The 20,451-nt window shown below is 58.7% G+C and overlaps 2 protein-coding genes across 5 annotated transcripts; one reads left to right on the top strand and one right to left on the bottom strand.

Annotated features, from left to right (window-relative positions):
- Positions 1-4,067: 4,067 nt before the first annotated feature.
- Positions 4,068-5,500, top strand: NDUFAF3 (NADH:ubiquinone oxidoreductase complex assembly factor 3; the record flags this gene model as incomplete). The annotated part of the gene is made up of 5 exons (XM_082004432.1): positions 4,068-4,123; positions 4,401-4,593; positions 4,696-4,762; positions 5,120-5,220; positions 5,405-5,500. 5 exons carry the CDS (start codon positions 4,068-4,070, stop codon positions 5,498-5,500), a joined length of 513 nt encoding a protein of 170 aa, XP_081860558.1.
- A 1,911-nt stretch (positions 5,501-7,411) lies between these two features.
- On the bottom strand, positions 7,412-19,894 carry IMPDH2 (inosine monophosphate dehydrogenase 2; the record flags this gene model as incomplete). Of its 4 annotated transcripts, XM_082004487.1 has the most annotated exons (15): positions 7,412-7,571; positions 7,898-7,981; positions 8,351-8,494; positions 8,580-8,724; positions 8,941-9,084; positions 11,338-11,409; positions 12,790-12,885; positions 13,599-13,689; positions 14,761-14,960; positions 15,578-15,665; positions 18,356-18,562; positions 19,017-19,091; positions 19,463-19,564; positions 19,655-19,703; positions 19,797-19,894. In XM_082004487.1, the coding sequence occupies 15 exons, from the start codon at positions 19,892-19,894 to the stop codon at positions 7,550-7,552; spliced, it is 1,617 nt and encodes a 538-aa protein (XP_081860613.1). In that variant the 3' UTR covers positions 7,412-7,549. The 4 variants fall into 4 exon arrangements, with proteins under 4 accessions (XP_081860613.1, XP_081860615.1, XP_081860614.1 ...); XM_082004489.1 differs by lacking the exon at positions 19,017-19,091; XM_082004488.1 differs by lacking the exon at positions 11,338-11,409.
- Positions 19,895-20,451: the final 557 nt, after the last annotated feature.

Here is a 20,451-nt window from a genome sequence, read left to right on the forward strand (position 1 = left end):
GCCGCCATGATGGGCGTGGCGGGCCGGAGTGCACGGCACCTGGGGAGCGCGGTGGGGCCGGCGACTGTGTGCGCCCGGCGTCGGTGTGTGCCCAGGTACAGCCAGCCTCCACAGAGGCCTCTGGGGGGGCCTCAGCTTCTTACAGGCCCCGGCATGATGTCATCCCAACATGGTGTGGTCATGGCAGGGCCCAGCAGTGGCACCCTGAGAGGAAGCCACAGGGGTGATCACCAGCAGGAGCAAGCACAGGCTGCGGGGGCTCCCCCCACACCCCTAGGCCCGGAGAGGAGGGGGCAGCACTCCTCAGCCCCCTCAGGGCTGCTCCTGCCTGTCCCTGGGTGCTAGGGGACCCAGAACCGAAACCGCTGGTGACTGAGTGGAAGCAGGAACACCAGAGGCTGCACCGGAGTTGGACAGACCCATGCGGCTGCCACCGCTGCAGAGGAAATGGGGCCGCCCGGGCGATAAGCACAGCTGAGCCGCTGGCATGGCACAGCCCAGCTGCAAGGCCCAGGCCACCACCCCCAGGCTGCTGGGGGCCGTAGGGCAGCAAGGGACTCTGGGAGTGGGCTTGGCAACCCCAGGCAGGTGGTTTTGGATGGACCAGAGGGCATAACGCAGACCCTGTCTGCAAGCACAGAGCTAGCTCAGGCTCAGCAGCTCGGCCTCAAGGCCCCCAGGGCTTGGTGGGGAGGGGCGACAGGCTGGTTGAGGAAAACCAGCAAGCACTTGCAAGGTGCAACGTGCCACCGCAGCTGAGCTCTGCACAGCAAAGGACAATGGGTGGCCATGGGTTCATGCCCCACCGTGCTCTCTCCGAGCCTGCTCGCTGCCCAGATCTGGCTGCTCTGCTGGACGCAGTGAGAAGGACAGCTGCAAGGATCTGCCCTTGTATGCAGCCCATTACCAAAGTGTCCCGCTCATCAGCCCCGGGAGGAAGGAGGTGGAAACAATTAGATCGCACCATCATGGTCTTGATTACATCTGCAGAACTGAGCTCATCTGTAGCAGTGGCATCTCAAGAGCAGATTTACAGAGAGGGGGCCCACACTGCTGCCTGGGTCCCTGCACGGTGCAGGCAGGCAGGCAGGCAGTGGCAGCTGCCACTCCCCTCCAGAGTCAAAGCCAGCTCCAACCTGGGGATGGGGGCAAGGGCCTAGCATGCCCCCAGGCCCATGCCACCAGCCTGCTTGGTGGGGAGCGGGTATCCAGGAAGCGCCAAACCCCCCACGGCAGTGGGGAGCACGTGTCCCCGGGGAGCTGGAGAGCTCTCTTCCTCCCCTGCCCTTCCTGCCCTCCCTGCGGGCCAGTGGGGCTGCTCTGCCTGCAGGGCCCAAACCGGTTCCTCCGGGGCTTGTGTGCGCACTGCATGGCCCATTGCGTGGGCTCTGCCCGGAATGCAGCAAGTCGTTTTGGGGCTCCGCGGGCAGCTCTGAAGCCCTGGAGCTGCAGCCCGCAGCCAGTGTGAACCTGCAGCCCTGGGGCAGGAGTTGGGACATGTCCCCCAGCTGGGGGGTGGCTGCATCCCTCCAGGCAGTGCAGGGCTCTGCTGCGGTGGGGTGCTCCCTGCACCACTCACAGCCAAGAGGTGATCTGAGAATTGCTGCTCACACCAGACCAACTGCTGACTGTCCGCAGGGCAGGAGCTGCCTGAGACCCCTGCCTGGCTGGCTGGGGCGGGACGCACCAGCATGGGCTGTGAGCACACTCGGACCCCTTGCTGCTTAGAGGGGTCCAGGCTAGATCCATCCCCAACCCTAGAGCTCCAGAGGTCCCTGTAGGCACCCACATGAGGCCCAGCAGCATGGTGGCCCGGGGCAGGGCTCCCGGCGGTGCCGAAAGAGCTTTGGACAGACACGACATCCCCGATGGCTCTCTGGCTGCCCGCTCAGCGGGAGTGATCGTGTCATTCCAAAGCTCTCTCCCTCTCTCTGGGGGATGGATCCCATCGCATGCCCCTGCTGGCACTGGGGGGCCAGGGAGAGCCCAGCACAGGCCAGCAGTGGCAAGAAGCTCATGCAGCATCTCGTGACTTGTGCTGCTCTGGCATGGGTGGCCACATCCACACTGCAGCCAGCAGCTGGGGCCGCCGCTCGGCACGCTCGCCCCAGCAGTTAGTCTCCAAGAAGCAAGCTACTATTTTTAGCTGTTGGCGGCATAAGAGCACCAGAGAGCCCCCAGCCCTGGCTGGGGGGCTGAGCTGTGAGGCTGGCCACCTTTGATCCCCCATCCCCACACCACCCTTCTCCCAGCATGGCCACCATGCACTATCCCGGCCCCATGGAGGGGTTGGAGTGCAGCAAGTGGCTCTTGCCCCGTGCCTTGCCTGGCCTGGTGTGGGGCGGCGACAGGCAGTGAGGAGGAGGGTGCGTGGGATGAGGCAGGGGCGGGAGCACGGGTAACGAAACCCCAGGGCAGCTGGGCACAGCGGGGACAGCTGCTTTTGGGATTCCGTTGCCCGCGCCAGCGCTGCAGAGGGACGGGCACAGGGGCTGCCGCCACACCACCCCAACCCTGGGGCGGCTGATGGGCCAAGAGGGGAGAGGGCGACTTACCACCGGGGACCGGGGCGGAGGAGCTGCGTGGGGGCCACAGGCAGGCTGGTTGTGGCTGGGGGTGCTGTCAGAGGCTGAGGTTGTGGCGCGGGCTGGGTGCCAAGGGGAGGGCAGTGCAGCCGAGCCAAAAGGAAACGGCTCCGAACAAAGCCCCGGTGGGGCTGGAGCATCTGGTGCCAGCCCAGCAGCCCCCGGCGGGGCCCCGAAACCCGAGCTGTCCCTGAGGGAGGGCACCCGCCCCGGCACCTGCGCCTGGCACCTGCGCCCGACGGCAGCACAACATGGCCCCCACTGCTGCCAGCACCTCCAGCCCTCTGCCGCCCAGCTGCCAGCGAGGCAGCCCTCGGGCACCCACTGTGGGGGGAAGCGAAACCGTGTGGGGAACCCCACCAGCTCCACGTGGTGCTCACGCGGTGTTTGACACGGGGAGCCTGGGACCCTGCCGTTGAGGGTGCCCATCCATGGGGTGCTGGGGATTCCCGACACCTCTCCACCCCAGCATGGCGTGGTAGTTGGACAAGTCCCACTGGCGACGCTGGGGAGCTGCCTGGTAACCCCCGCGGTGTCAGGGCTGCCCAGACTCCGGCTACCCCGGGTGGGTGGCCCGGGGTGGGGGATGTGGCTCGCCCCCGAGCCCCCGGTCCCTTGCCACCCGCGGCCAGCAGCCCCATCGAGCATGGCACGCAGGGAGGGGAACCGGCACCCGACAGCCCGCGGGTTCGGGGCAGGGAGGTCACGGCAGTGGCTACCGAGGCAGCAGCCGCCCCACGGCGAGGACACGCTGGGACCCGGGCACAGGACCGGGGCAGAGCCGTGCTGAGCCCGGGGAAGCCCCGGGGCCAGGAGGGCGGAGGGGACCCCCGGGCGTCCCCTGTACCCCGGGGCCGGGCGCGGGGACCGGCGGGTGCCGCGCGGCTGCGGGACGGGAGCGCAGCCGAGCCCCGGTCCCGCTCCCTCCCGCCGCCCAGCCCGGCCGCCCGCGGGGTGGCGGGGACCCGGGACCGGGCGCCGCCCGCTCCCCTCTCACCTCCGGCCCCGCAGCCTCCGGCGCAGCAGCCCGCACCGGTCCGCGGCCCTCCCGGCGGCGGGGATCGGGGGTCCCCCGGGCGGGACCCCCGGCAACACCGGGGCAGGGCCGGGACCGGGGCAGCGTAGCCCCGCGGCGCCCCGGACTCGCCGTGCCGCTCTCCGCCCCGCCGCCGCTTTCGGTTTCGCTCCGGCGCCGGCCGCAGCCCGCCCCGGGTGCAGCAGGCCGGGGGCGGGCCCGGGGGAGGGTGGCGGGGCGGGCGGGAGGGTGTGTGTGTCCCTCCGCCCCGCCCCGCGGCAGGAGGTGGTAGCCGGGGGGGCCCCGGGCCAGCCTCGCTCCCGCCGCCTGTGCCGCTGTCCCAGCCCGGGCAGGCCGGGGCTGCCCGCGGCGCCGGCGGCCACAGCCAGGGGGCGCGCGCGGGGCGCGGGGGGTGGGGGAGGGGGCTGGGGACGTTCTGTGCTTCCGGCGGCGGCGGCGGGACAGCCATGGCGGCGGTGGCGCTGCGGCGGCTGGGCCCGGCGGCACGGCGGGCGGCAGGCTGGTATGGGCCCCGGCACGGCGGCCGTGGCTGTCACCCTCGGGCTGGGCGGGGGGATCCCCGTGGGGCCCCAGGGGCGGTGGCCGCGGCGCTGACGGGGGATGGCTGTGGGGCGTCCGTGGGGCGGCTGTGGGTATCGCTGTGGACTGCGTGTGGGAATCTCTGAGGCAGCTGGCGGGTAGCAGTGGGGTGTCCATGGGGCTCGCTGTGGGACTGCTATGGGGTGTCTGCGGGGCCGGTCGTGGGCCCCATATGTCCAAGCCGCTCCCCGTCCCTGCAGGGCACCGTCCCGGGCTCACCGCCTCACACCAGCGGACGATGAGCTCTACCAGCGGACGCGGGTGACGGTGCTGGAGCCAGAGTCCCCCAACATCATGTTCATCGAGGGATACAGCAGCCGCGGCTTCACCATCAGCGGGGACCTGGTGGTGGGGCCCTGTGCCATCCTGCCCCGCACCATCCTCCAGTGGAATGTGAGTGCCCGGCGGTGGGCCAGGGGCTGCTCGGCCCCCACCCACGCTGTGGGCGAGTGCTCCGGGGGTCTGCCCCTGCTCAGTGCCCTTGGTTCCCCACAGGTTGGCTCCTACAGGGACATCTCGCATGAGAGTCTGTCGTTGTTCTGGCTGCTGGAGCCCCAAATAGGTACGTGGTGCGGCCGGGGTCCTATGCTGTCACAGCCTGCCCAAGCTGGCTCCTGAGCTGTGCAGGGGCCCGGTTGCCCCTCAGGGCCAGCACAGCTCTGCCCCAGCCCACCCCGCAGTGCCCTGCTGGCGTTCTGGGGGAAGGAGCTGCTCTCTGGCATTCTTCTGCTCTGCAGCAGCAGCAGGAGAGGTGCAGCGGGGCAGGAGGGGTGCAGCAAGCCAGACTTCTCCCTCATTTGGGCTCCTATAGGGGCGGCTCTGGGGGAGCTGTTGGTCCCAGCAGGGAGGGCAGGCCTGGGCCGAGGCAGCCCAAGTGCAGCCCGGCCCACCCTTGCCTGCAGTCATGTTCTGGTTGCAGAGATCCTGGTGCTGGGCACAGGAGACAGGGTGGAGCGGCTCCACCCTGCCATGCTGAAGCAGATGCGGGAGTGCGGGATCGCTGTGGAGGTGCAGGACACGGTGAGGAGGGATGTGCACAGGCAGCACCCCAGTGAAGGGGAGGGCGGTGGCCACTGGGAGTCCTCCCTGGGGCTCTGCCTGCCCCAGAACAGGCAGGAGGGAGGGGGTTGTGTGGCCCATGGGGAAGGGCTGCATCTCCTGCCTGAGGCCTGGGGCTTCTCTCCCTCCCTTTTCTGTTTCACAGCCAAATGCGTGCGCAACCTTCAACTTCCTGACAAGTGAGAAGCGCATGGCAGCTGCTGGGCTCATCCCACCGCGGGGCACCTACGTGGGGATGTAGGTGTTGCCTGCCATGGGCTGAGCAGCTCTTCCGCTTTCCCGCCTGGAGTCCCCAGCTGTCACTCTCCAGGCAGAGAAACGCTTTGGACTGAACTGTCGGAGCCCGGCTGCGGCTGGGTGGTGGCTCTGCACACAGGAGGGTGTTGTGAACTGTGTGGGCTTGGCTTTGCCCTGAAGTCCCTGGCTTCTCGGCTGCTTTGCCCAGTGCTGGCTGCGGGGCATGGTACGAGGCCCGAGCGCTGCCAGCAGCACTGCACCTGCAGCGCTGCTGCTCTGCCTTGGCAGCAGGAAGCCATCACCCCTCAGCATGTTTGGGGTTGCAGAAGGGAAATATATGTAAATTGGAAGCACAAGGCAATTGCGTGTTGGTTAACACACAGCAGAGCGAGGCTGTAACGCACCATGGGGCTGCGGGTGCTCACTGCCCTTGCAGAGCTGCCCAGGCTGGGGGGGGCTGTGGGTCTGTCACCACAGCTCCCTGGGCACAGCCACCACCAGCAACTGGTGCGTCCCAGCTGGCGCTGGCCTGCCCGGGCTCTCCTGCGGAGTTATGTACCCCCCACAGTGCCCATGTCCCTTGTGAAGCCTCCAGCTGCAGTTGGCCCTGGCTCAGTGATAGGTGCTGCACCTCATCTCCCCACAGGCTCACAACTGAAGCAGGGGATACGGAGAGGGTCGCTGTCGTGTCCCCCTCATCTTGCCCTGGCTCATGGCTGTGGATGCCACCCCCCGGGATGGGGTAGGGGAGTACATGTACCTAATGGCAGCCTCATGCTCCAAACCCTACCAGCTCTGTGGGCCCAAGGAGGGGTATGTGGCTGCGGTCCCCAGCCTTCGGGCAGACCGTGGGCCAGCTTTGCTTAATGAGCCAGCTGCATTAATGAATGTTTGACACTGACACCATGATGTAGTTCAAGGCTCTGGCTTTAGCATGTGTAAATCTAACTTGACATTGCCATGCTGCAGAGCAATTTTTTTCTGTCAACAACATTAGAGACACAAAACGCTGATGGTAAACAGGAGTGACATTTGCACATGCTGGGGCAGCTGGTACACGTGTAAAACACCTTTGGCACCTGGTGTTGCAAGCACAGGTAACCCAGCCACGCAGGGGACAATTGCACAGGTCAGGCGTGCAGAAACGCAAACCCTGGCTCCTTTGGCAGCCCCCGAGCTCTTTTGTGCCCTTCCAAGTTCACTGTCCACAGCCCTCCTGGCAAACAAACGGTACACAAAGCCTCTGCAAGTCATCTGTACCACCCACACCCACCAGCCCCAGGGGGTGCAGGTGCAGGGACGAGCATCTGGGGGTTGTGGGGTCAGTATGGGACATTTAGGGGTAGAAACAAAGGGAAGGAGAAAGGGGGATTGGTGAGGGCCAAGCATGGGAAGGTATAGGTACAAGGGCCTGCTGTGTCTAAGCAGCTGCAGCATGGAGCATTTCCAGGGGCGTGTGGGGGTGCCTCTGTGGGACTGTGCACACACCTACATGGTTAGCATTGCAGCAGCTGAAGCAGGCCCAGGGGCAGCCGGGCTGCTGCTGGGTTGGACAGCACCCGGCAGTAGCTAACAACCCTGTAAAATCCATTTGCTTTCTTGCCCAGCAACCACTTGTTTTTTGTTCTCAGAAAGGTTTTTATTAAACACCTAGTCAGCCCTGTCAAGGGGCTGTCCCCTCCCCATTGCCCCTCACACCCAGGGTCGCTCCTGGGGGCATCAGCTGCTCCAGAGTGGGTGCAGGAAGCGAACGAGAGCGCCAGGGGAGGAGAACAAGGGCAGTACAAGGAAGAGGGGCTCGGGGCTGATACCAGTTGCACATCTTTTCCTCTTTTATTGTAAAACACGACCAATGCGTGCAAGGCTCCAGGTGCCAGCCAGGATCACTGCACCTGGGTGGTAGGTAGGCCCTCTCGGGTGGGGATGAAGCAGCCAAGGGACAGAGGGAGCTCCAGGCAGCCCACAGCGTAATGGCACTTCTGCAGCAAGAGCAGCTCCCGCGCGGGGTAGCACAGGGCTGAGTGGCACGATGACGGACACAGACAGACCTCCTTCAGAAGAGGCGCTTCTCATACCTGTGAGGGGAGCAACAAGCCAAGAGCCCTTTTACTGACCTGCCTGACCACAGCAAGGACCAAAGGCGCAGTTAGGAATGGCTCCTGGCCTGCTGGCCCACAATGAGGAAAAGAGCCCCGGCACACTGGCAGCGAGCGGCTCATCTGCTCATGCCCTGCTGCGAGAGGAGCACTGGCCCGGGCCAGCTGACAGGCTGCAGCTCAGCCCAGCCACGCAGCAGGTGATGCCAGCACCGTGGTGGCTTGCCAGCTGAGGCACAGGATGGCCACACTTAACTGCCACATCTCCACCCCCGAGAAACAGGGGTCCTGCCAGCAGCACTTACGAGTGGAGGCCATGCACCCCTCCTTCCACCTGGGCAGATGTCGTCCTCTTCTCAAACTTCAGTTCTCCAGAGTACATCATGGCTCTGAGGGGGAAGAAGGATGCCTGTCACGTGCCAGACAGAGTCCAGGGAAGACAGCGCTCTGGCACATGTTCAGCTGGAGCAGGTGGGGCAAGGGACGGTGGTTTCTCCAGATGCAGCCAGAATGGTCTTTGCTGTGCTGCTAAGAGCCAGGAGCCAGGCAGAGTAAGGTAACCCCAACATTTCAAGCCCAGCCAGCTGAATATGCCACAAGAGACCATGCTCCTGCATCCCTGGGGCTAGCATGAGGGAAGAGGGCTACAGCGAGGTCAGACCACACAGAACATGCTACAGCTTGGCTACAGCCTGCCCAGGGACCCCAAATGGCAGCACTGAGACTGAACCAGAGCACAAGCAAGGGGAAGCACTCACCGGACTTGGGTCAGGCTCTTGGCACCAATATCCTGGCAGGAATGCTGGATCCCAGCAATCAGGTACGGAATGAACTTGTGGATAGAGCCCTTGTCCTGCACTGCACCGGAGACCCCCTGGGCCACTTTGATTTTATCTGTCTCACTGCATGGGAGCACAAATCAAGGAAGTTTGTGAAGCAGAGAAGCCCCAAAAGCTTGACCTGCTGCCCCAAAGCACCATCCCTTACCTGAAATACCGGTTCTGGCTGCCCAAGTTTTTGTCCATGGCATCTAGTGAGCCCATGCCACGGTATTTCTTCAGCCTAATTCCATCCGAGAAGAAGTACTCGCCTGGGGCCTCTGTGGTGGCAGCCAGGAGAGAGCCCATCATCACTAGCACAGGAGATCACCAAGAACAGCACGTCAGCAGCAGGAAGGCTGTGGCTGCAAACCCCTCAGGGTCCCCGGGCACAGCACTGTGCTGGACCGCCCATGCTCCCAACCACCTGCAGGTATACTCCCTTGCGCCCAGAATCGATGCCATATGGAAACCCTTCCCAGGAGACTCCCTACAACGCACACAACCAGCCCACCCGATGTGCTGCTCACCCGTGGAGGCCCCCAGTGCAAGGGCCTTTGCAATGTGCCCAACCGTCTGGATCCCTCCATCTGCAATCACAGGGACGCCAAATCTCCTGGCGTATTCGGACACCTTGTATACTGCCGTGGCCTGGGGGCGGCCGCACGCCAGCACTACAGGTGGGGAGAGAGCAGAGAAAGGGTCAGCTCCCATGCAGCAGCACATTCCCTCCCTAGCAGGCCCTTTAGGCTTCCAGCACACACATGCTCCAGCACTCAGGAACACACAAATCCCTGGATGCTCCTTCCCTAGGACGAGTTGCAAGGGAAGCGGATGCCCAGGAAATGGCTGCTGGGACATCCTCACATCCCTCGACTCCAAAAAGCTGTGTGTGACCTTGGGACTGGGGTCTTTGACCAAATGCCTGGGATCAGCCGAGACTCACGGCTTGTCCTGGTGCACAACAGACGTGTGGGAGCTTGGGAAGGAAGCGGAGCAGATTCCAAAAGCCTCTCTCCACAGCATCCCCAGCACGTAGCCATCTCCCACCACTCGCCCCCTCCTAGCAGCACCAGACCCCTTCTCTATATATCCAGCAGCTGTATGATGTGCTTCTCGCGTGGAAAGGCAGCTGGCTGGGATAGAGCTGGTATGTGTGTATATATATATGTATAGATATACTTTTATGTATATGTGTATCTATACATATGCATCTGCACACACACACAAACACACTTGCAGCAGTGGAAAAGGAAACAGGCAGGATGACTTGATGGCTTACAAGAAATAATTTATGTTCCTGCCCTGCAATGTAGCAATGGTTCTGTCAAGTTTAGCTGCCCCATGGGAAGGGAGTTATTCGCTTTGGATTTACCTGCTCTTCCCAGTCGCTAGCAGTTAGAGGCTTCCCCCTGTGCGAGGGGAAAACCAGCACAGGGCACATCTTGTAACACATTTGTCAGCCACAGGCATGCAAGTATGCCGAGATAAGCTTCTCTCAGGAAGACTTCCCGCAATTAACTGGAAGCCTTTTCTTCAGTCACAGTTAGTCCAATACACCAGGTAAGATTATGGCCATGCAGGATTAGTACTTCGGAGCATGGAGTCGAGGTGTGGTTTAGCCTGTCTGGCAGCAGCACTGGCAGCACACATCCCTGGCAGACGTTTGCCGAGGCTGGGAGTCTGCAGTTGCTCCGCTCCAGTGCTCAGCAGGAGCTGCTGAGAGAGGGAAGCCAGACTCCAGGCTGAGATTGTGAAAGAACTGATTTTAATCAAACAAAACTCAGCGTTAAGGTAGGGCTTACCCAGCCAGGGAGAGTCTGCCAGCTACAACATGAACGCCATTAGTCTTAAAGAGGTGGTCTCGCTCGGTACCGCACTGCTAAAGGCCGCATTATGGCTGCAAAACACTGCAAGGAAGAGCTCTATGGAGAGAAGCACCTGATTTTGGAAGGTCTAGAGCCCGGTGTCTACGGGATTGTGTGTAGAGAGTGCAGAGCCTGCAGAAACCTCACAACAGTGACCACAGAGACCAGCCCTTTAAGGAACAGCTTGGCTCAGGGCCCCTGGGAGAGTCGTACCGTTCCAACTGTCCCAGTGCCCAGCAGGGGCAGTGCCCCTTCAGAGCAGAGGCTTCCAAAGCAGGGTTCAGAGCACACGCACGCTGAGTGGTCGGGGTGAGGGTTTGTCTTTTTTAGTGTATCGGCAAAGTGTGGCCCTACAAGATCATCTGCTAGAGAAAACCTTCCAGGATCTTCAACAGAAACCTCTTTCCCTTTGAGATGTGTCAAAACTAGGAGAAGGGGCAAAACCCAAGTCTCACCTCGGGTGGCTGCTTGATCTGGCAGCATCAGAGAAGTACAGAGCAGACAAAGCTGCACCCTGTGCTGGCCAGGGGAAGAGCCCTTTCTCTCCACACGAAGATCAGGCGTCAGAGGGGAAAGACATGGTTCTGGTACGGCAGCTGCCACGGTGGCCATACGCAGTCAAGTCCTCTGTAGCCCCAGGGGAGCTAGCTCCAAGTGACGCTTAGCCAGCGCACAACTTCCCCACAACTGGGGCCAGATTTAGAGCAGGATCAAGGACTGCTCAGGGATCACCTCCCAGCACTGGATCAGCAGGGTCTGCCCAGCTAGAGATCCAGAAGACGTAGCCAGAAAGCTCAGACAGGCTCCTGAACTGGATTTTGGAGTGGACGGTGGACTAGCCTGAGTGCCCTCAGCTTTGACAATTCAGACCCTGCTTTAGGAATTCAGAAAGACTTCTCAGCTTCCATTTCAGATTCAAAACCAGTATCCAAAGCCACAAAACCCCAAGTGCATCTACAGCTAAATTATTCTCAAACAAGCAGTAGGGCCATGTGCAGCCAAATCAGGGTCCTGCTTCAAGACACGTAATTAGGGTTGGGAACAGGGCAAGTGACTTACTATAGGTGCCCGTGACAGTAGAAGGGCATTTGGGGCTGTGGGACTTTAGGTCTGGAGGGATCTTTGGAGCAGCTAAACAAAAACAAACACACACATTTTAGAGACAGAAGAACAGCAGCAGAACAAAGGACCCCAGCAGTGACCTGCTACTAGGCAGAGCATACGGTGTGGGATAGAGCTGACCTTGCAAAACCTTCCTAGCCAGATCCAAGCCAGAGGCCAGATCCAAGCCAGCCAGGCCCAGCTGTGCACAGCGCATGCTGTCCTACACCAGCAGCCATCCAGAGAGAAGACCCCTCCCAACCCAAAGAAACAGAGTTCTTGCCTTGAAAGGGCCAAAAACCTGCAGAGCTGCAGTTAAAAGTTTTGCAAACACATCTCCTGTGAAGCGCCACAATCTGCCTCTGCTCTGTTCCTTCCCCAAAACCAGCACCCAACCCACCTCCCGCGGCAACTGGGAGAAGCACCCTCTGGAGATGTTCACCACACTGCAGAATGGAGCATGCCTCAGTGGGTCCTCTGCCTCAGAGCCAGAGTAAGACAGGCACATCCTGGTTCTGCACTGGCTTATGGAAGCATCAGCCTAAGGACACCACAGCCTCCCTAGAAAGGTCACCCAAGACAGATTGCCCTGACTAGGAAACCCCCCGCAGCCAGCATTCCCATGGCAGGCAAAGCAGGAACGCAGCCTATGTCCAGGGCTGCTCAAAGGCTCCACGCTGGAATCGGCAGAGCTAAGGCAGCACCTTCAGCCATCAGCTACCACCTTGCTGCCTCCCGTGGCAAGGACCAAAGCAGAAACCGGCTGTGTTCGTGGGCTGCAGTGCACCACCTCTCTGCATCTCACTTGCCAGCTTCAAAACACGAGGACTGAGCCTGTCCTCAAGGCAGCCTTTCTCCAGGCCCTGGGGACACCCCATTCCACCTTTTAGCTAAGGGTGACATGACCTCTGCCCCACACAAGCTCCAGCTAACTGCAGAGAAAATGGCCAGAAATCCCATTTTGGCCTGGAAATTGCAGAAAGGCATTGAACCCAGCAGACCAATACTCAAGCATCACGCACACTGCTGCCAGAGGGAAGGGGAGCACAGACAGCCTGGTGCACTTCACCCGCCAGCACTGGGGACCCAGTAAGCCCCTCTCCCTGCAGAGCTGCCCACCAGCCCCATCCCACACCAAGCCAGTGGCTCCTCTCGGGCAAAGCCGCGCATGCCACACCTGGTCTACTCAGTCTCAGTCAATACTGGGAAATGCCTTTGCTGCTGCTGCCACCCCAAAGGTTTGATCCAGGTGATGAGAACATCCTGGATGAAGGGGGTGAGAGATGGCTTGTTGTTGGGACACTGCCCTTACAACAGGAGAAGTCCATCACAGCTATGCTGCTTTTCAGCATGGAATCTCTATTAAACAGATGTCTTCAGCCTAGTTAGGAGATAGCTGATCTCTCTCACCTTCCTGCGTGATGCAGATGGAGCCACTGCCCATCCCGACTCTCAGGGCATCAACCCCTGCGTCAATGAGGTTCTTGGCCTGAGCAGCAGTCACAACTGTGGGGAGCAGAAACTGGTTTGAAGAGAGACAAACAGATTTGCAGGCGACAGTGCTCTGCCCTGGTGCTTCCCCTGTGGCTGCAAACACCCCCTACCCAGGGCACCAGCCCCTGTCAGAGCCAGGCCTGGCTGTCCACTGCTACTGAGCCTGTCTGCAAAAGCAGCAGCGAGTTTCTGTCCCAGCTGCCTCCAGTGGGCGAGGTGACAGTGGCCCTTTAGGCTACTCTGCAACATGCTTACACCCAAAGGCTGAGGTAGCAGAGGTCACTGCATGGTGCCAAGGACCCTTTGGGCCACACCAGGTAGGGAGGGCAGAGCACAGGCTAACAGCAGCACCAGTAACAAACCAGCCAGGTAAAGACAAGGACTGCTGAACTCTGCTGTCAAGAGGCAGGAAAAATTTCCAATAGACTTCCACATTAAGCAATATTCATTATTATTACCCAAAATTTTAAACTGGTGCGCAAGAGAAGCTAATGTGTAATAGGCTACAGAAGACTGTGCTGCAGAACAAAGGTTTCAAAATATTTGCAGCTCTGGCAGCAGCAGGGTACTGCCCTGTGTCTGCAGAGTGGTCTTGCTCTGTTCCACCATCTTAAGTTCACAGACATTTACCAAGATGACCGTCTCACTGACGTCCCAGCAGCTCCCTCTATGTCTAAGAAACAAAGGTAATTTAAAGACAAGGACAGTCTTCAACACATGCCTACCATTTCCTCCAATAACTTGTAGGTTGGGATATTTCTCCTTAATATATTTTATCATATTGATCTGGAAGATGGAGTTCCCCTGAGAGGAATCCTGCAACAGAAATAAAACCAATTTCAACCAGAATTTCTGCAAAAGATTACAAATGGAGCTCCTGAAGAGCCTCAGATCTTCACTCTGTGTACTGAGGTCTCCGCTACGCAGGCAAAAGAACTCCCCAAATCGAGCACAGAACCAGAGGAGAAGCTGCTGCCAAGACAACAACATACCTTCCCTGTGGAAGGCAGTTTATGATAAAGACTTCAGTAATATCCTTCACGTTTAAATCCTGTGGCTTCTGCAGTAGGCAACAAGCAGCACATCTGGCTGCAGGTAAGAAACGTCTGGCTCTACCACCAGGACACCATCAGTCCTGTCTCAAACTACAGGTGAAATGGTAAATGTTCCTTGTGAAACCCAGAAGGGCTGGCGGGGGCATGCATCTCTCCCTGCTGCACAGCAGGGCAGCTGAAATACCAGATGTCGACCACCGAGCACTCAGGCCCTGCCAATCTCCATGATCCGGCCAACTCTTTCTGTTAAACATTTCCAGCTGCAACAGCCATGCCCTCAGAGCATGGTGGACTCACAAGCTAACAATCGATGAGAAAACAATGTGCAAATACAGGCAGTGACGGCTGTGCCCAAAAGCTTACGGGCCAGAAAGGGAGACTAGCAGAGCAGCTCTGAGCTGACCACTCCTGAACAACAGGCAGTTAAGAGAGTAACACAGTAACAAACACCACAGAGCTGAAGGGAAACTGTAAATAGCCAAATATTCAAAACTAGTTGGGAACATCAGAGATGATGGCAGCAGGCTGCAAGAAGCATTTGTAGAAGATTCTGTATTAACCGACAATGTTTCTCTTCTCAGCCTTCAGGGCTTCAATGCACCCCACCTACTCCCTCGAGGTCAAATAAGCTCCCAAGCAAGAGGAATCCCTCGAGGACTCCAACCTGAACAAAACTGAGAGGTCAACAAACTGCCATATTCTAACACAAAGGGGTCTGTAACAATGACAGTAAGTGCCATGCTGCTGCCCCACTGTCAGAGAGATTCACTCAATCTGCATCCTCAGCCCGCCCAAACCCCCCAGGCCAATGTGACGCCTGCGGGTGGCTCACCAGCACTACTGCATCCACGCCAGCCTGCACCAGGAGGTCCAGCCGATACTTGTCATCTTCGTGGGTCCCAATAGCAGCACCACAGAGCAGCTGCTTCTTGGAATCCTTAGAAGCCAGAGGGTAGTCCCGGTTCTTCTTGAGATCGGTGCGTGCAATTATAGCCACCAGCTCGTCATCTTCATTAACAATTGGCAGCTTGCCTTGAAACAAACAGAAGGAACATCACTGCAGATTTCTGCAGGAAAGGGACGTTAGTCTGGAGCCATGCGGCAGACCAGGAGCATTGGGCAGGCAGCAACTGGTACAAGGTGGAGACTCAGAGAAGTGTGTTATCAAATCTTGCTTGGCCATGGACGCCAGTAGCCCTGGCTCGTGAAACAGAGCAAGGACTTTGCAGGACTAGAGGAGGATTCTGTATTTTCACATTCACCATAGAAAAAGTGTATCTTTTTTAATAATTAGACCCGTGACACTGTGCTAAAAGTCAAACTACCAAACCCTAACACAGCTGAACTGAGTGCCAAAATGTGAAGGCCAGGACAGAACACTGAAGACGTGTGACTGGACAGCCAGGCGCTCTTCAGCTGCTGGGCTGCCAAGAATCCCTCAACTTCAAACAGATTTGAGATGAACACATGTGAACTCTGTACCCTGGCAGAGGGCTGTGGGCACTCTCTCTTCACTGTCCTTTCCTTGTGCTGGAACGCAGCCCTCCCATGTTCCACCCACACACGGACACGTGCCCACATTCACCCACTACTGCTCCCAGCCCAGCGCTTCCATGGCTCTCCCTCACGTCGCAGACATTCACAGGTACCTTTTTTACTCCTTTGCAGAATCTCATTCGCTTCTTTCAGCATTACACCAGCCGGGGCCACAACAAGATCCTCCCGCTTTGTCATAATCTAGTCGGGGAGGGGGGAGACAGAGAGAGAGAGAGAGAGAGAAAAAAAAAAAATCACAAGAACTCCCTCGCACTGATCTGAAAATAGTGAACCGCTCTGCCCACGTGAAATGCTCCACAGCAGCTGTGTGGGAGTGTGCTACAGACAAAGGAGCCCACAGCACAGCAACACACCTCCAGAAACACACAGGAACAGCCTCCAATGTGCTGTCCTCATGCAAGCAGTGGCCATCAGCCCCCAAACTCATCACTGCAGTGAAAACAGGAGATGGCAGAGGGCCTCAGCAAGCTGAGGGAGAGCATCTAGAAGCAAGGGATGACTCAGATGACCCTTGTTTGGGACATCACCCAAACAGCCCTCTCTGTTAATAGGGCGCAGGCAAATAAGGGCTGGAGACACCTCCAGAGTCGCATGCTGTTCTGGCAGAAACGCCACCCCCAAGTTCCTTTCCAGGCAGCAATCCCCAGCTCACAGGCTCTGGAAGGGCTCTGCTCAGAATAACCCACCGTTGCTGCTGGCAAGGTCAAGGGGGCAAACGAGTCGCTTCAATCCAAACAAACCCCTCTGAGCCCCTCACTACAAGGGCATTGAGGTGCTGGAGCATGTCCAGAGAAGGGCAACAAAGCTGGTGAGGGGGCTGGAGCACAAGTCTTATAAGGAGCAGCTGAAGGAACTGGGGTTGTTCAGTCTGGAGAAGAGGAGGCTGAGGGGAGACCTCATCGCTCTCTACAACTACCTGAAAGGGGATTGTGGTGAGGTGGGTGTTGGTCTCTTCTCCCAAGTAACTAACAATAGAACAAGAGGAAACGGCCTCAAGTTGTGCTAAGGGAGGTTTAGACTCGATATTAGGAAAAATTCTTTACTGAGAGGGTGGTCAAGCATTGAAACAGGCTGCCCAGGGAGGTGGTGGAGTCACCATCACTGGAAGTGTTCAAAAAATGTGTAGACGTGGCGCTTCAGGATATGGTTTCGTGTACATGGTGGTGTTGGGTTGATGGTTGGACTTGGTGATCTTAAAGATCTTTTCTAACCTTAATGATTCACAGAATCACAGAATCACTAGTACTATTCTATAGAGTGTGAAACACGCTCACTCTGGCCAAACAAGCACCAAAACACAGTGGAAAGGCAAGGGGCAATGGACACAAGCTGGAACACAGGAACATCTGACATCATATACAGAAAAAAGCTTCACCAATGTCAATGGTCAAACACTGGAATAACAGTCCAGAGGCAGCAAAATCTCTCCATCCTTGGTGACGCAGACACAGCCCCACGCAACCTGCTCCAGCTGAAAGCGCCTCAAGCGGAGGGCTTGACAAGAGAGCTCGAGGTCTCTTCCCACCCACAGCATTCTGTGATCACAAACTTCACATGGGACGTTTTCATAAAAGGTTACTCGAGAAGGCCAGGCAAAGCTAAAAGGGAACACTCTAACCCTCAAGGAAGGTAAATTAGTTGCACACAACAAAGAAAAAAAGGAATGTTTTAGTTATACCATAAAAACAGACATTTTCCATCAGGAAAGAGGTTCACCCCACCTCCATCGACCCAAAATCCTGTCTGTGACAGAACGCACATGTCAGGAAAAGCCTGAGGAATCACAGGCACATCCCAACACACTCCCTAAGTCTCTGGGATCTGTGAGCTTCCTGAGCTACAGGAAACCTGTGTGTTTAGCTGGATGGCAATGAATGGTTCAGCAAGATGACTGCTGGACGGCTAGTGGGGAGAGATCTAGGAGACCATTTATTTCCCTAGCCTTGCGTAGTGACAGAGGCAAGCACCAAATGCAGCCAGCTTCCAACTTTGCAGCGCTGAAAGATCCACGTAAAGGATGAAAGGAGATTCTTATCTGGCTCCTCTGAATGGGCCAGCATCACTTCAAAAGGCCATGTGCACTTTTATAACCTACTCCTGGTTTAAGATTCTTGTTACAGGTATTTATAGGCGATTTCAAACCAAACAGGAATAAGCATGTGACACCAGGTTTGGTCAGCAAGAGCTAAAAATAGTCATGAGTCAAGAACAGAGGCTGGCTGAGGCACTGGTAGTGTAACTTGACAGCACCGCAGATCTACAGTTACACAGCTCGTGTAACAGGAATGGCAGAACTAACAGGAATCGACATTGGCATCGCAGAGAATGTTCTCCTGTATGAGGGGAGTTTGACAGTGTAGCATTATAAACGCTAAACTGGCAGCCTCCAAGTTCAGGGGGTTATTTGAAAGAGCAAGTGGCCTAGATGAGACACACAGGGAAGGGCAGTCCAGAAAAGGAAGACCACAACTCAGAGGGCTTGCTGGGCACACCACAGCTGCTACAGCCCTGGCCAGTGCCAGCAGCCAGGAACACCAGGAATTAGTGACCAAACCAGGTGAGAGCACCAGCTGTAGAGAGGATGGCTTCGACAAAAAAGAAAGATAACCTCACAGGAGTCGTCATGCGAATGCTAATGGCACAGCTACTCTCTTCTATCTGCACTGCAGGAGTTGCACAGAGAGTGTAAATGAACAAGATGCTCTCCCCTAGAAATACAGTTGAAGATGGATCCGCAGAGCTAACATGAAGCTGCTACCTCCTGCTGGCACAGCATCCTCAGCCACGCGCTCACCCTTCTCCTCATCACAAGCCACACTGCTTCCTAATGCAATGCTCACATCCATCAGCTGCTCACAAGCCCTTCTCACCTCGCCGAGCGGCAAGTCATGCTCCGACTCTTTCAGGAAATCAATATCTCGAGATGAAATGATGCCAACCAGCTTTCCCCCCATCTTCCCATTGTCCGTGATGGGAATTCCACAGAATCCGTGACGAGCTTTTGCTTCAAATACATCTCGCACTCGGTCATTGGGGCTCAGCACCACAGGGTCTGTGATGAATCCTTGCTCGTATTTCTGAAAAGAAGCAGATTCAGCAGCCAGGCTAAGCGGCACTGCCAGACCGAGCAGAAGCGGGGCACGTGCCTGGTGGTTACTGCAGCTTCTAACAAAGGTCTGCAACCTGGCCACATGCTCACCAACAGGATGACTCCCAACCCAGCACTAAGGCTCACCCAAGTAACATTAGATTCCCAAAAGTTCCCAGGCTAACCTCCTTCCTGAAATTATGGGAAATATTCCCATACCAGGGCACCTGGCAGCTCTCAAATTCCAGACTGTGCATGGGACAGCACCTACCGCACAAGAGGTTTGTGCAGGCAACCACAGCAGCGCTACTGTTCTGAAACACCAAGATCTGGCACACTTTAACAGTCTTCTCTCACAGCCCTTCAGCAGGGCCAGACCCCACTGCCCACCTCCACAAAGCACCCTGTGAGTGCAGTTCAGCACTGACATTCCAGCCACTCACCTTCACCTTCCGCACTTCATTGGCCTGGAACTCCGGGGTGCAGTTGTGGTGGATGAACCCGATTCCACCCGTCAGCTGGTAACACAAAGGCAGCTGTAAGTCACTGCAAAACCTGCCCAGCCCTTCACCGGAGGGATCCAGCAGCTGGGCACGGACAGACAGACCACTCAGGCTGCCCTCGGGGAGCCAGTGCAGCAAGGCAGGCGACAAGCAGGGTGCCTGCCCGCAGGCTTAGGGGTTGCGAGGGAGAGGCATGGGGCACGGCTTCACCCGAGGAGGCTGTGGGAGGCTCTCTGTAGTGTTTAGGGGACCCCAGAGCAGACACGCGTGTGCCTCACACAGCATTTCCCGCCCCGCCCAGCACCCCGCCATCCCTGTTAACGGCGGCAGCAGGGACCCGCCCGGGGCGACGGCAGGTCATGCGCGCCCCGCGGGGCCGCACTCACCGCCATAGCGATGGCCATACCGGCCTCGGTGACCGTGTCCATGGGGGAGGAGACCAGCGGGGTTTTCAGGGTGATTCTCTTGGTCAGCGCCGAGGTCAGGTCCTGGCGGGGAGGCAGGCGGCGGGCGGGGGGTGAGCGGCGGCCCCAGCCCCGGCCCGGCCCCCGGCCCGCTCCCCCGCCCTGGCCACTCACCACCTGGTCCGCCGTGAAGTCGATGTACCCCGGGAGGATGAGGAAGTCACTGGGAGGTAACGGGGAGAGACAGGTCAGCGACCGCCCCGCACCGGCCCCGCTCGGCGGCCCCGGCCCCGGCCCCAGTCCCGGCCCCACTCACTTGTAGGTGAGCCCATCACCGCAGCTGAAGAGTTGCTGCGCCGTCAGCCCGTCGTCGGGCACGTAGCCGGTGCCGCCGCTGATGAGGTAGTCCGCCATGGCGCCGGCCCGCCGCGTGCCCGTCGCCCCGCGCGCCCCCGAGCGCACGCGCGCCCCGACGGTGGCCGCGAGGGGTCAGGCGGTACCCGCCCAGCGAGAGCTCTGGTCCAGAGCGGCCGCCGGAAGGGGCCGGCTGCTGACCGCGCCCCCTGCCGCCCGGGAGGGCACTGGGCGCCCCCGGCCGCGCGGGTCTCCCTGCCCGGGTCGGGCCTGCCTAGGCAGAGGGTTGCGGGGCGACCCGGAGCCCAGCCCGGCGCTGCCCCGCTGGCTGCTGTCGCCCACGCCAGAGGAGACGGGGCAGGGCAGGGGGACACACCGAGGCCGGGCTCAGCCACCCGCAGCAGCCCCTGCCTGCGGCCCAGTCACAGAAGGCACTTTGCAACACCAGAACCGTAAATGTCCAACATGGTGAAATAGGGTCAGCACGGACGTCACTAGCCACAACGGGCCTTTTCTTGTTCAAGCCAAGCAGCTAGTTCAATGTATAGGAAGGAAGCACTACAGAGTGAGCTGAACCCCAGGTACGGCCCAATGCACTCCTGTATGACACTCCCCAG

Source organism: Phaethon aethereus, assembly GCF_964289735.1.
Source record: "Phaethon aethereus genome assembly, chromosome: 11".
NCBI classification, from domain to species: Eukaryota; Metazoa; Chordata; class Aves; order Phaethontiformes; family Phaethontidae; genus Phaethon; species Phaethon aethereus.